General features: G+C 32.6%; 1 protein-coding gene across 3 annotated transcripts in view; it reads left to right on the top strand.

Moving 5' to 3' along the window:
• Positions 1 to 15185, top strand: part of ZNRF2 (zinc and ring finger 2) — a 96409-nt gene that overhangs the window by 61750 nt on the left and 19474 nt on the right. For 2 of the 3 annotated variants that reach the window (XM_012735871.3, XM_012735870.3), the window contains exon 3: positions 14353 to 14458. In XM_012735871.3, coding sequence (XP_012591325.1) covers positions 14353 to 14458 — 106 coding nt within the window. Of the gene's footprint in view, positions 1 to 8495; positions 11678 to 14352; positions 14459 to 15185 lie in introns of those variants that run through there. The other variant, XM_076006334.1, reaches the window with a different exon arrangement.

Here is a 15185-nt window from a genome sequence, read left to right as displayed (position 1 = left end):
GACACATTAAAAGATACTGTGTGTGGTACATGTATAATTTAAAGCATATAATCTTAGTTTATTATTAACATTGAAATAGTGGATGAAAAGGATTTGGGGAAATGAGAGTTCCTATTGTTAGCACCAGAAACAAAAGATTTAATTTTCTCTTCTGCAAGTTTTAGAGGGAAAATGTGAGTGAGTTAATTTTATTAGGTGTTATATTATTGAATTCTCATAGCAAGGACTTATGAAATCTTAGTTTGTAATTTCAGATATTTTATGTTTATTAATATACAGAGTATGGATGAGTGAATATAAAGTATTCCTTATTCATTAACATGAGGCTCAACTGGACTCTATGCATTTTACCCTTTATTAAATCAGAGAAAGATGTACGCTGTATCTTTTGCTCAGCACTGTTTTTTCAGTCTTCCTATGAAGGAACATGGTTTGTCTCTACATGTGTTTGAGTAGAGATAGATAGAACCTGTATCTTTGGTATTAAACTTAAATTTTCTAGTATTCTAGTATTTTAGTATTCTATGGTTTTGTTACTTTTAAGAATGACATTTGTTTTTACCCTGAGAACTTCAAACCAGTTTTGCTGATATGAAAGAGAAGTCATTGGTTTTAGCGGAGACCTTGGATTTTCTGGATATATAGCTGTCATCTGCAAATGAAGATGATATTTTTAAGTGTTTATGTACGTTTCGTTTCTTTGTCTATCTGCCTTAGTTTGAAGCTTACAAACAGTATAGAATAATAGTGGTGCCAGTGGGCATGTCTGCTTGTTCATGTGTGTTTAGTGTTTCACTGTTTGGTTGCTTTGAATTTGGGTAAATCATCATTATTGTGTATATGTCATTTTCTTTTCTTCCTGTTTTACTTAAAGTAAAATAGCTGAATTTTATTAAATGCTTTTTTCCCCCTTTTAAGTTGTTGATTGATATTTCTAATCTTCTAGTTGAATTGTATTAATTTCTAAGGTTGCTGGATTTAACTCTGATCATGGGGTATTATTCTTTTAAAACATTATAGTCAAGGTTATGTATAGCTAAAGGTTATGCTAATAAAATGAATTGGAAAGCTTCCCATCTTTTCTCTGAAATGATTTGAATAACTCAGAAAGTACTGTTCTTTTCATAGTAGATACAACTTAACTATAAAACCATCTACTTTTTTAAAGGTAGACCTTTGACAGTCTTTCTTTAGTGTATTTTGTTTTACTACTTCCTAAGTCAATTTTGGAAATTTGTATTTTGCCAGAAAATAATCCTTTTCCTCTAAATTTCCTAATTAATTACCATAGCACTGCACATAACATTTTCTTACAAAATGTTAATCCTCTAAATATCTGTCATTGTATTTTTTTTCATTCTAATGGTGTATATTTTTGTTTCTGTAGTTTTATACCTTAGACTAGCTAAAATATTTAATTTGAAAATATCACATTTTAAAATAAGCTACTTTAAAATTCTACTGAAATTTATTAGTACCAAGTACTAACTAAAGCTATTTAGTTTATTTCTTTTCAGTCTTTTAATTTTAATAAAGTATTTTAGGAATAGAAATGTTTTTCTTATAATAACTTTAGTTTAAGGTTTTAATATGAAATGTTCTTTTGTTAATTTCTAAATAATTTCTCATTTAATTTTTAATTTTCTATTTGAGTCAGAGATTAATTAGGAAACATGTTTCATAATTGCAAAGAGATGTATACTGAGAAGTCATTTTGATCTTGATTTTAGAGAAAGCTGCCCATACCCTCAGTTTTTGAAATTTTTGGGTGCTTTCTTTGTGGCCAAATATATCATTGAGTTCTGTAAGTTATGAATATAAGAGAAGCATATATGTTTTCTGTAGAGTGAAAAATCTTACTTTTTAAAAAGATATGTATATGTATATATTAGAAAAATACAGTGTGTGTGTGTGTGTACATATATGTATATACTTCCAACCAATTGAGTTTGGTTGTATTATTGAAATATTCTGTATTATTGCTTGTGTTTGGTCTTACATAGTCTTGACAAATTTAGGAAGAAATTTGTTAAAGTATCTTCACTGTGACTGTTTTTTTTTTCATTTTTCTCATGTTTTAAAGTCTCTTAGGTTGTTTTGGTGATGTTTGCTTTGCAGCAGTTTTTTCTGGCTTATGTATTTCATAGCTATATTATTTGCACAAATATTTGTGATTATTTTCTTTTTGGATTGAATCTTTTTATGTTATCAAGTATTCGTCTCTATCCCTTTTAAGGCTTTTAGCCTTATATTCTGTTTTATTTAATATTGTTTTGATTTATGCTTGTTAGAAACTGTGAATGGTCTGAGATTTTATCCTACTTGCAAGCTAACAAGTTAGCCTGCCACAGTTTCATGGATTCCAGCAGAAGACATAAGACCCTGAATCAGAATCAAAGAACTTTTTAAACTCATAGCAATAACAATAGCCAGAATATCAGTATTTTTTGTGTGTCAGTCCCTTAAGCCCCAATTTCCACATGATACTGTGAAGAGAGCCAGGTGACATCTACACACTCAGCGAGTTACATGACAGAAGAGGAACCCTGAGCTTAGAGAAACTGAATCTTTTATCTTGGGAAGCAGGCATGTCTCTCCTTTTGCTCTGGGGGTGATTCTGTCTCTGTCTTCCAAGGCTGTTCTCCATACAGATATCCTTGAAAACATAGTCCAGAACCTACAGAAACATGAGCAAGACCCATAGAGAATTGTCTCCCCAGAGACAGTTCTTTTTATTTGCCCATTTGCATATCTTTACTTTCTTTTTTTTTTTTTTTTTTTTTTTTTTTTACTAATTTTAGTTTTATTTCTGGGCTGCTTTTTCTCTTCCATTGGTCTAATCATTTAGTCCTGTTTCAGTGTCAGACTGTTCTAGTTAAGGTAGCTTTATACTGTCCTAATATCCAGTCATCTACTCTTCCCTGTTTTCTGGCCATTGATACTTGATTATTTTCTCTATGAACTTTAGAATTATCTTGTCTGATTTTAAAATAAAAATATTGTGTTTTTTAAATAAAGGTCACATTCAGTTTATAGATTACTGTTGGGAAATTAACATATTTGCTATAGGGTCTTCCTATCTAAGAATATGGTTTACCTTTCAGTTTGTTAAATTTTTCTTTTGTTTCTGTTAGAAGAATCATAAAAGAATAAAAATATCTAGGAATAAACTACATATGATGTGTCTAATGCTCTAAAAGAAACTTTAAGACCCTAGTAAGGGAAACAAAAGAAAAATTTAACAAATTGAAAGGATGCTGTTATTTGTGTATAAATATTCATAACTTTTATAATTTACGTGCAAATTGCATTTTTAGTGTTTTTCTAGCACTCAGTGTACCCCTTTAAATATGTAGATCTAGATCTACTTTTATTTCTGTCATATTTTCTTGAATTTTATTTTTTGACTACAGATAGGTATTGTATTATTCGATCTCCTTTTCTTGTATTCTGTGATAACATTTTTTTCTAATTCTTAACTTTTCCAGTTTATTTTTCTTATTTTTCTCATTTCCATCCCCCCAGACCCTGTGATTTCAGTAATATTTTACTGTGCTCCTTTTAGTTTCACCTTCATTTTTGTAATAGTTTTTTTCTTTCACTTTAAGTTTCATCCTTATACCTGAATGCTTACAGCTGTGCATGTACTTTTAGATCATTACTTCCCTATTTTTTTTTAGTATTCATGGGAAATATGTTGATTTGTTGAGGCTGCATAGTGAATATGTATGTGTTACACCTTCCAACATGTACACGTTTATATTATAACTGGTAAATTTGGTGTTGTTCCTTCTCTTATTTTTCACTTTAATACTTTACTTTGTTCTTCCCACCCTTTTCTAAATTGAGCAAGTTGTTTTCCCTTTCCTCCAGGTGAATTCACAACTTCTGTGCATCTTTTTGTTCTTCTGCTGGTTACCTTACTTTAATATATATCTTTAAACATATATTTCCCTTTTATTCTATCAAAATGAGGGATTTTCTCTGACTTCTTCCACTTGATATACTTGTTCACATCCCTCTTCTCCACTCCGCACAGCTTCTCATTCTAAGTCTTAGGTAATATGAGATAATTTAGACTTTACATTCTACATTAAGTTTCTGTTAACAGAATATTAATTTTGTTTTAGAAACCCCTGTGACAGTTCTAGACACAGTATTATCTGTTTAGATTTAAATTTCACCTATGTGTGTTTCCTTGTTCATTGTTGTTTTTTATACTCTTTATTTTTCTTTTTCTATATGTTGAGATCTTAATTCTTATTTTAATTTTCTTTTGTTTGGAATACACATATGGGTAATTTCCTTAGAAAGCCTTCCTGGGTGGTATACTTTCTGAGCTATTAGATGCCCAAAATATTTTTCATTTGCTTTCACATGTGAATACTATCTTGGCTGATTATATAGAATTTGTTAATTTCGGGTTTTTTTCCCCTTTGAATCTAAAATTCTTCTACTTGCTAATTCCTGGTATTATAGATAAGAAATCTGGCTTAGTCTCATTATTTTTTCATTTTAATTACCTGGTCTTTCCATTTGGAAGTTTGTGGCATGATTTCTAATTTTGAACATCAGAAATTTTTCTGTTTTCCTCCAGGTTTCATCTATTTAAGTGTTTTTCCACCCTACTCCCATTTCTAATTAATCCTGCTTGAGACTCCATGAGCCCTTTCAGTCTAAAACTCCAGTCTTATTCATCCTGGGGCTTATTTTCTAATACTTCTTTGATTATTATTTCTTTCTGTTCATTTTTCTCTTCCCATGACTATATAATTCCAATATTAGAGATTTTTACTCTGTCTTATGTTTTTATTCATGAATTATCTTTTCATGGAGTTATCTACTTGATACTCTACATCATTAATTTAGATTTCTTCAATGACCTTTCATTTTTTCTTCCTCTGAAATAATAAACTGAAAAATTGTGGTTTTTAGTTCTAGTATCTTTTACTGTTGAAGTATTGTTGTCATTGTTGTTCCCTTTGTTCCTTCCTGTCTTCCTTACTTCATTTATTCTGTCCCTATAGGAGGTGCCTATTTAAATTTTTTGGCATGATGTCCCCCCTCATCAACATTACTGTGTGTACCTAGCTAGCTAATGATCTTTCTCGATTACATAATGTTAGGAGTTGTAGAATCTCTCAACACTTAATGCAGGTCATACTGTTGTCTTTTTTCTCAATAGAAAAAAAGAGAATGCAAGATATTACTCTCTTGTGAGCCTAGTGATTAATAGCTTGGCACACTAAGATTTTTTGTTTGAGGCTGTTTCTGGGTACAGGGAGAGTTCTTATCCTTAGCCCAACTCTGTGGCTTCTTTCCAGTCCTTTCAATGTCAAGAAGAGCAGCTTTCTTCCCTGTTCTAGTGGATTTACTCAGGTACTGCTCACTGCCTGGATAGTTAATTTGAGAATTAGTTGTCTTTGACCAAGACCAGTGAAGAAAAATAAACCTCTTTCCAAATCAATGTGTTTTTCGCTCTCTCCTTAGAACAATTACAAAGAAAAAAATAATTTCATGCTTGCACTTTCTTGATTTTTCACATGGTTACATTACCTGAGGTTTCAGGTGAGTCTAGATTTAGATTCTCCAAGATCTCAGTTGTCCATGTTACATAACTGCTAATGTCAGAGCTACTGGTTCTTGGCATCTTGTTTTCCCCAGACACATTTAAATTTCACACTTTGCTTTATTATCTTGAGTGGACATTTTTATTGTCTTTGCTATGCATACATATTTTTAATACTTTACTCTTACATACTAAGAAACTTATAAAGCATTTATTGGCAAACTTGGCATATATTCAGTGCTTTTTAGTTGATTGCTGATATGAACCTTCTGGATAAAGAAATCAATGTACTTAAAAATTAAAAAAAAAAAAGAATAGATCTGACCTCAGCTGAGTCACCAAGGCTACAAATAATCAAAGTGCCCACCCAAATCATTGGCAACACCACCACAAGGCTTTCTCTGTCTATTGGCTGTTCACTCATTGCTTGGTGTTTTCCCTAGTCTTCTGAGATCTATTGCTTCATTAGTTGTTCAAGAAATATTTATCAAGCACTCACTGTGTGCAAAACATTATGCTGACATGTTGGGATAAGCAAAACCTACAGGGTCTCCTGCCCACATAGAATTTACCTTGTTTCTTTAATACTGAGGTTGCAAACATCGGGTACATCTGACTCACAGGTATGTTTTATTTGGCTTACATAGTATCAAATGTTTTTTGAGTCACTATTTGGAAATTAGAAAATTCACTTAAAAACCTAAATTTGCAGCTGATTTAAATGTATAATCTAAACCCACGGGGACTTCATTTCCACATAGCATTCTGCTCTAGTAGCAACTGCCTCTTTAGATACGACATGTACCATTTTGCCTCCATTCCCTGAAAATCCCTAAAACCAAGGCCAAATTCAATGGGCATTTATGGTCACAATTATGCTCTTCTTTTTTCTTATAACATAGTTAAGAAGATGAACTACATCGTTAGGCATTTGAGTTTGTATCCCTTGTGAAATATATCAGTAATCCTGATAATTATCTCACAGCCTCTAGAAGAAAAAAAAGAGCTTTATACTTTAGCTTCAACAAAGGCAGTAGACAGGACATGCACATTGTAATACTCCTAACAAAATGATGTATGGAATGCTAGTTTATAAATCCGATGATAGTTCTGATGTAACATATACTATGTATTGCATGCTGTAATACTGCTCGAATTGACATTTTTCAGTTTTCTTCAATACTACTGTAGTAAAATTTTGTTTATATTCAACTAAGATTTAGTTGATGCGTTTTAATTATTTTACACTTATTAGCTTTATTTTTAATCATCAGTGTTAAAACTATGTGAAATGTAAGTATTATGACTTGCAGTTTATTTGAAGAAAATGAGGCTCAAAGAGGTTTGTGACTTGTCCAGTGTTCAAGCCTATTCTTTTTCCATGAGACTGCCTTCATTTGCATTATCTTATTAGATCTTCACCACAATCCTAAGAGACAAGTCAAGCAGGTTTTGTCATTATTACCACTTCAGATTGCAGAAAGCAAACTTAAAGAATACTTTCTTAACAATAATCACACAGCTAGATTCAGAACATACCTGCTCTGTGCCAGGTATAATGCTAGACATTTTAGAGTTATTATTTAATTCTTACCACTATCCTATTAGGGCAGGCAATGTTATCCCTATTATCTTTCTAAATAAATTGCAAGAGTTGGAATTTGAACCTAGAACTGTCTGCAAGTTACACCTGTGAGTTTTTTTGTTTGCTACATCATATTACCCAGATTTTATGTCTCCTTTTTTATTGCTATTATTAGCCTACATACATTGTGATTCAATACATTCATCTAATTTTAAATATATATAATAACAAAATTAAGCTTGAAAAATCAGATGAGGTTTGTTTGTTTTTTCAGGACTATTGTTTTTCTCTTTGTAGTGATTCAAGACAAATTAATTTAAAATTTTAGTTCTAAATATAGTTTATTCTATTCTTGTATGTATTCAGCAGTTTCAGAATATTGTTTTTCCTCAATTCATATGGACAGCTAATTTAGGATAATATTTGTTTAGGCTTTAATATATCAGTGTAATTGTTTTTGGGCTTTAGTTATTGTTTTGTGACAGGGAAAGGTCATAGGAAAATTATCTTAGTTTGATTTGATGATTGGGAAATAATATGGTAATCTGATAATTTCATAGGTGATTTGTATGACTACTTGCAGCTTTTAGGTTCTTAATTTTACAAAATACCTAATTTTGAGTTAGCTTTTTAAGGTAAGATAGGAGCAGAAAGGCCCAAGAAAGCTGAATCTAAGTTGGAGTTAATATGTCATTCATATATTGTAGCTTTTAGAGTTTATAGGTTGGGTTCTATGTTATTTTAGCTACATTCTGTTGAGAATGTGCCAAATGCCAATTTCCAGAATATTCCCAAGTGTACAAAGTTTTTTAAATAAGTCATTGGAAGAGTCATAACTTCTATCTCCTTTGGAGAATTAGTCTTAATTTTACATTGTTTCTAACAATGCAGATAAAGGGTAGCTATGTATTTAATCCTTAGTTATACTTAACTAAAGAAAAATTGATAAAATAATTGTCAGTGGCATTTAGGCAGACAAGTCAGATAAATCAGAAATATAAGGTTTTAAAAGGGGTAAAAGCTGACACTGACCAGAAACTTTTAAGTTTTAGACAGATTAATAAATGTTATTCCCATATTTTTATTAATATATTTATCTTACATTGAAAATGGCAACTTTCCTTTGTTAAATATCATTTCTAAACCCCCTTATATTTGAGTACAGTAATAACTCATGGATCTGTCATCTAAAATATTAACGTTAACTTCTTTTAAACCCATTAGAGATAACTTAATATGTGCAAGTATTTATTATTAAACTTGGTGAGCCCCAACTTTTTATTCTTGGAGTAATTGCTTCTTACTAATGTTGTAAATTTTTTTAATTCTTGATTTTTCTAGGGATTATTTCACATTTCAGCTGCTTTTGTTTTCTACTGCTATCATTGAGGGTTCAAGAACAAAAAATAAGTCTTCAGGTAAAATGCCTGATCCATAATAGTGCTTGGCATTGTATTTTGCTGGAAATATCACATACCTGTTTGGATGCTTGATCTGAAAATAAAGTTGTGATGATTATGAAATTTTCGCATGGAGTTTTTTTGGCTGCCTCTAACAAATTCAGTCTCATTTGTTGGTTTGATGTTTTGGGTTTTTTTTTTTTTTAAGAATTTTGGCTGTTTGCTTTTTTTTTTTTTTCATGTTGCCTTGATCTGCAATAACTATTGGATATGTGCTTGGACCTGCTAAATATTTTCATTTTGCATATTTGGCTGCTTGAATTTTAAGTAATTTCTTTGGACAACACAAATTTTAAGAGCTTGAGAGGCTATAAGTGAAATACCAATTAACAGAAGTTTGTAACTAGTTTATAAATGTATATTCATTATGTACTATATATTTTAAGGTTTCATATTTTACCAACATTAAATTAAAAATTTAGTTTCTCAGTTGCATTGGCCACATTTTAAGTGCTATTTTCAGGCCATATATGGGCTAGTGGTTACCATTGTAGACAGCACAGAAAGAAGACTTTCTGTCATCGTAGAAAGTTCTGTTAGGGCTGTTTTAAACTGTGTAAGCAGTACAGTATAAGCTCATTTCTGATACCAGTTTTTATAACAGTTTAATAACTCCAAAAGAGAAAATTTGTGACTAGTACTAAGAATACTGCCTCTAAATATGTAGCCATCCCCAGCTTGAGTATTTAAAACTTAAAGTTGTCTGAAACGGTTCATTTGCTTTGGTACTTATGCTACTTTAAAGTGAAATTGTTTCTCGTAGCAAAATTCATGAAGTAGGAAAAAGGCCAAGGACTTAGCCTAAATTTGAATCCTGACCCCAGGACTTACTAGTTTAATAAATTCTGGTAAGTTACTTTACTTCTTTGAGCCTCAGTTTCCTTATGTGTAAAATGGAGGTAACAATAATTACCTCATAGGATTAATGTATAGCTTAAATATGTCTAAAAGCATGTAACAAAGGGGACATTTGTAATGCTTTTAAAATATGAAATGAAGCCAAAACATTTATAAATTAATTAGGCAGTGTTGTTTGCATGAAGTTGTTCCAAGCCTGGCAATTATAATAGGTGCTGGAAAATGTATCGTATAGAAGTTCCTAGTTGTCTTGGGGTTATTTGATGGCATTATATAAGTTTGAAACAACTAGAATGCAAAGATGGGGAGAAAAAGAAACTGAAAGATGACCACTTTTGTTTTTGGAGAGGTGCATAAAATACTTCCTGATTAAAAAAAACCTAATATTTTGTATGATATTTTTTTAACATATGAAGTTTTTTTCCACTTAATTCTTTAAAATTTCATCTTTATAATATTCTGAGTACCTTTAGTGTACTAATATTAAAGAAGAGTAAAAGGAAACTCGAGGTTGACTAAGATTTTTGAGGTTATATAGCTGACTAATAGAATGGGAATTCATATGAAGTTTCAACTTGAAATCTTAGCTTTCTACTTCAGCATGTCATTTCTTCGACAGCAGTTGTGTGTCTGAGGCAGGTATATATTTCAGAATCTGTAGGAATAGAACTCAGATACATATGCCTTTTTTTTCTGTGTTGAGAATGCACCCCCAAAAGTGATTCTGTCTTTTGTCTACCTCTGGTTAAAAATCATTGCTGTTTTCTAGTCTTTTAACTTTTCTTTTCCTGTATCAGTGTATCTAAATTAATGCATAGATCATATGAGTAAAACAAAGAGACCAATAAGCAATGCACTGATTTAACTTATACTACTCCAGATGTTTAGGAAGGAGATCAACAACATGTATTAAAAAGCAACACTTTAGTTCCTTATTTGCAATCTCATATATTTCCATTGATCATCATTGGTGGAAGAAGATTCCAGACTAGCCAACTATGGTAGTTAAATCTGTTAGTGTTCCCTTCTCTGCTTTTCTGACATCAGTTTTGGCTAATTAGTATTCTGCTCCAAGGTATTCCAGACTGTAAGTGTTAACCTCTTAGTGCCTGTGGATAGTATCTTCATAAATGTTTTCAGTTGATTGACTAAAAGCTTTTAATAATCTTTTCCCAACTGTCTTGAAGATGGTTTAGTGTCCTGGATTTAGCAGTGTTTCCAGGCCCTATTTAACAATGACTGTATCATATTACTAACAACTCTTTCACAATTGTAAAACTTAGTTCCCCTTGTAAAGGCAAAAGCTCAAACCTTTCCTTTGAATGGAAGTGTTATAATGGGGTGGGAGAGAGGAATATTCTAGCAAATCCCCAGGTAAGCAAAAATTAATCACATTGCACAGTGAATTCAAAATTTTTAAAGCTGAAAATGTTTTCCAACATTCAAAGACAGGTTGTATTGGAAACAAGACTTTAAGATTTGAAAACTAAGCACTTGCTAGTTGAAGCAGTAGTCATGAAGTTTTACAGTAAGAGTGAACTGTCTTCTGGCTCAAGAGTTGGTTATCAAAATGCAGTTGAGCTTTGGCTGCAGTATGTTAACATTAGCTTTTAATTTTCTGAGCAGAGATAATTTTACTAGAAACTATAGTGGATATTGGGCTGCTTTTGCATTGAAATCAATGTATTTGGGATGTTTTTGTATATAGGTGTACCTTTTTTGATATAGAAAATATAGTTTGAAGGGTAGTTCTGACTCTTTTTCATTACTGGGTTTTAAGGGGGTTTATGATTAAAGTGACTGACTTTAATACAGCATTCTGAATTAAACTAAAAAGATTTTATATACTTAGTACCTGCAAAGCATATGTGGGATAATTCTTGCCCCTGTCAATTTTAAAATAGCATTATATTCTTAAAATATATATCATTCTGTTAATTATAGGCAGATTGGATTGGTCTTTGTTATATTATAAATTTTCTTATAAATAAGATAAAATTGAGACCTTTTAAAATATTAAAATTATTTTCATCTCAAAGACTTTATTTTCTTTCTCTCTTTCTCTCACTCTCTCTCTCTTTTAACCTAAGCTAGAAACCTCTATATAATAGAACAGTGGCAGGTTTTGGGGGGCTTTTGTTCCCCTCAAAGACTTTAAGAAATCTGTTGTAATAAAGAAATACGATCTGAACATAGATCAGTGTAGAAGCGATCTGAACATAGATCAGTGTAGAAGCGTTGCAAGACAGTTATTTTTCTGTCAACAATGTATTCAGAAGCCTGTACCTAGTAGATTTCTATTTATTTCCATTTAGTGTTGCGAATCATGGACTTAGATGGCAGAAATGTTTCTTTCTTTCTTTTTTTTTTTTTTTTTTGAGACAGAGTCTCGCTCTGTTGCCTGGGCTAGAGTGCCATGGTGTCAGCCTAATTCACAGCAACCTCCAACTCCTGGGCTCAAGCAGTCCTCCTGCTTCAGCCTTCCGAGTAGCTGGGACTACAGGCATGCGCCACCATGCCAGCTAATTTTATATATATATATATATATGTATATTCACTTGCCAATTAATTTCTTTCTATTTATAGTAGAGACAGGATCTTGCTCTTGCTCAGGCTGGTTTCAAACTCCTGACCTCGAGCAATCCACCTACCTCGGTCTCCCAGAGTGCTAGGATTACAGGCGTGAGCCATCGCGCCTGGCCAGAAATGTTTCTTTAGGTTAAAAACTGTTTTGTCTCATTTTCTTAATTTATGAAAAATGAGATTTGATGCTTCATTTTTACTTAAATCTAGATACATTGCTAATATATTCCAAAAGATGGAAAACGTGATACCCTAGTCCATCATGCACTTTTTGGTCGAACTTTATAGCTCTGGAAATGAGATGCGCTTTAAATTATGCTATGTCATGGTTTAATAGAGGCATTTTTTTCTTACTGGGTGGTATATAAAGCTAATGGTGCATCTTATAATCATTGATGGTCCTAGGTTTGATAAAAAGTGATGGTTGATTTTTTTTTTTGAAGTTTGTTATGGTACTTATCTTCACATAATTCTTTTTTAAAATGTTGATATATTTGTGGTAAAAAGGAAAAATCTAAGTGGTAAGAATATATGATATTATTTGGAATTATAGCCCTTCACTAAGATTTTTTTTTTAGTGTTTCCTTTTCTTTTTGTTCTCACTGCCATCATTCTAGCTAGGTGCTTTGCATTAAACTGGTTCCCTATTCTGAATCTTTTCTTGAAAGATACCAGAACAATAAGAGAAAAATGGAGATCAAAAGGAGAAAACGCTTTGGGGTATGGAGTCAGGTGGGGTGGGGATGGTGGGTGAGACTTCCAGATTCAAGAGAAAAATAATGAGGAAAGGAAACTTGAGGGAAGTGGTAATAAACAATACTTTCTGTTTATACAGGTTTGCTTGTCCAGAAATCTTTTCATGCTTAAGTCTCTGATTGTAATATATTAGCTTGTGAGCTACCCAGTAGTTAGCTAAAATCCCTCCTGACACATTGCTTAGATTCAGCCAGTATAAACCCTTCTTTCTGAGGCCTTTCCTCCTTCTGCAGAAATTGCCCTGTTATCTCCCCCAGCCTTCTGAGTAAATCATCTGCTAATACCTTCCCTTTTATAGACCAAATAGCCTCCGTGTTTACTCTTAATGTGCTGTCTCAAAATGAATAGATTAAAATGGAGAACCACTTCTCATAGCATGAATTTTTCTATAAGGAACTATAATACATATGTGCAACAATTGAATTTGTTGGTTTTTACAGGAGGTGTGGGCATATGAATTTTTTTTTTTTTTTGAGACAGAGTCTCATTCTGTTACCCAGGCTGGAGTGCAGTGGCATCATCAGAGCTCACTGCACCCTCGAACTCCTGGCCTCAAATGATCCTCCTGCCTCAGCCTCCTCAGTAGCTGGGACTTACAGGCGCATGCCACCATGCCTGGCTAACTTTTTTCTGTTTTAGTAGAGATGGGGTCTCGCTTTTGCTCAGGCTGGTCTTGAGCTCCTGACCTCAAATGATCCTCCAGCCTCGGCCTCCCTGAGTGCTGGGATTACAGGTGTGAGCCACCGCACCCGGCCTTAATAAAACATGAATTGAGAGAATGTTTTTATTTTCTCAAAAGGAACTTTTGCTTTATAAAGCCGTTTACTCCTGGAGTATTTTAACACCGTCAATGTTTAATACCATAAAGTTTTTAAACTACCCTGCAGGTCCCTCTGGAAGCCACTCTAATTGCTGCCTAGAGTAGGCTTGGCATTGTCCTGGAAAAAGATTATTAAGAATTGCTACATCCATGTCTGAAATTCTCAAGTTTCCAAAAGTCTCTTTCGGAATCTACACAAAACCTTTGATGTTCCTTTGCATTTTCTTAAGTTAAGAAGCCTTTTAAAAGTCCCATATGTAGGGTGATTTCTTGAACTTATCCAATTTTGTTATTTTAGAATTTTAAAAATTATAGTAGTATTTTATTTTCCTGTCTTTTCTGCGACATTATACTCTAAACTTTTTTCAACCATCTTGGGCACCAAGCTAATATAGATTAATAGAAGGAAAATTAATTCCACATTATAAATAACTGACTTAATGATAAAGTTGTAGAGCAAAATCCTTTGCCGTTTGGGGAATTCTGTACTTTTTTTGCTTTTTGTAATGTCTCAGTAAAGTAGAAATGGCAATGTGAGACACTGTAAGTAAGGGTAAACATTATTCACTTGTTTATGAATAGTATTTAAAATATAGATGCTGAGTTTTATGTATTTCTGATAAAACAAGATACGCTACTCTTTATATATTAACATTCACATAATTCTTTTTCAATTTGATGGATAATTTTATTGTCCTGAATTGATTTTCTCTTTCTTTAGAGGATGTACTGAGTAAAGATGCTGGGGAATGTGCAATATGCCTTGAAGAATTGCAACAGGGAGATACCATAGCACGACTGCCTTGTCTATGCATATATCATAAAGGGTAAGTTTAGTTTTATGTTAACCAAGTTGATGTTAAAGGATTATTCTCATAGTTTCAGACATTGTAGTTAGGACTGGAAAGGTTTCTTCTTAGTGGAAATAATCCCCCTGCCATAATCCCCCTGCCCCCCCCACCCCCCCCCCACCACCACCACCACCCACACACACACACACACACACACACACACACACATATACACTTAACAAAATAATGGCCTTTTTTCCCTTTTAGAACTAAGACTTGAACCCACACCTATTTATATCCAGAAGCCTACCATTTTTTAAACATTTACTATAACCCAGGTATTGTCCATAGCTTCTTAAAATAAGTTGCCTCATGTAAGCTTTATAACAACCTCATTTTACAATTGAGGAACAAGCTAAGGGATAGTAGGGAATTTTCCAAGGTTATATGGCTAGTAAATGACAGAGCTGAGATTACAGTAGATTTGGAATCTGTGTGACTCCAGATCCTGTCTGGTTTCTTGTAAGGTCGTCTTGTTTTCAGAGCAATACTGTAAAAATTTTAGGTAAAAGAAAAACTACTTAAGGTAACTACAAAAAAACCAGAAAACAATGACTTTCATACCAATGAAAATGAGGTGGAATTCTATTTAAAGTTGGGGGTGGAGGAAAACAGAGTAAATAGTATAAAATGAGGTAAAAAATAAATCCAAATATGTCAATAATTATAATCTACATGAAATACACTCATCAGTTGAAAAATG

This window comes from Microcebus murinus, chromosome 9 (genome assembly GCF_040939455.1).
Source record: "Microcebus murinus isolate Inina chromosome 9, M.murinus_Inina_mat1.0, whole genome shotgun sequence".
NCBI lineage: Eukaryota > Metazoa > Chordata > Mammalia > Primates > Cheirogaleidae > Microcebus > Microcebus murinus.
The sequence above is the reverse complement of the archived record's forward strand: the minus strand, read 5'-3'. Positions and strand labels throughout refer to the sequence as shown.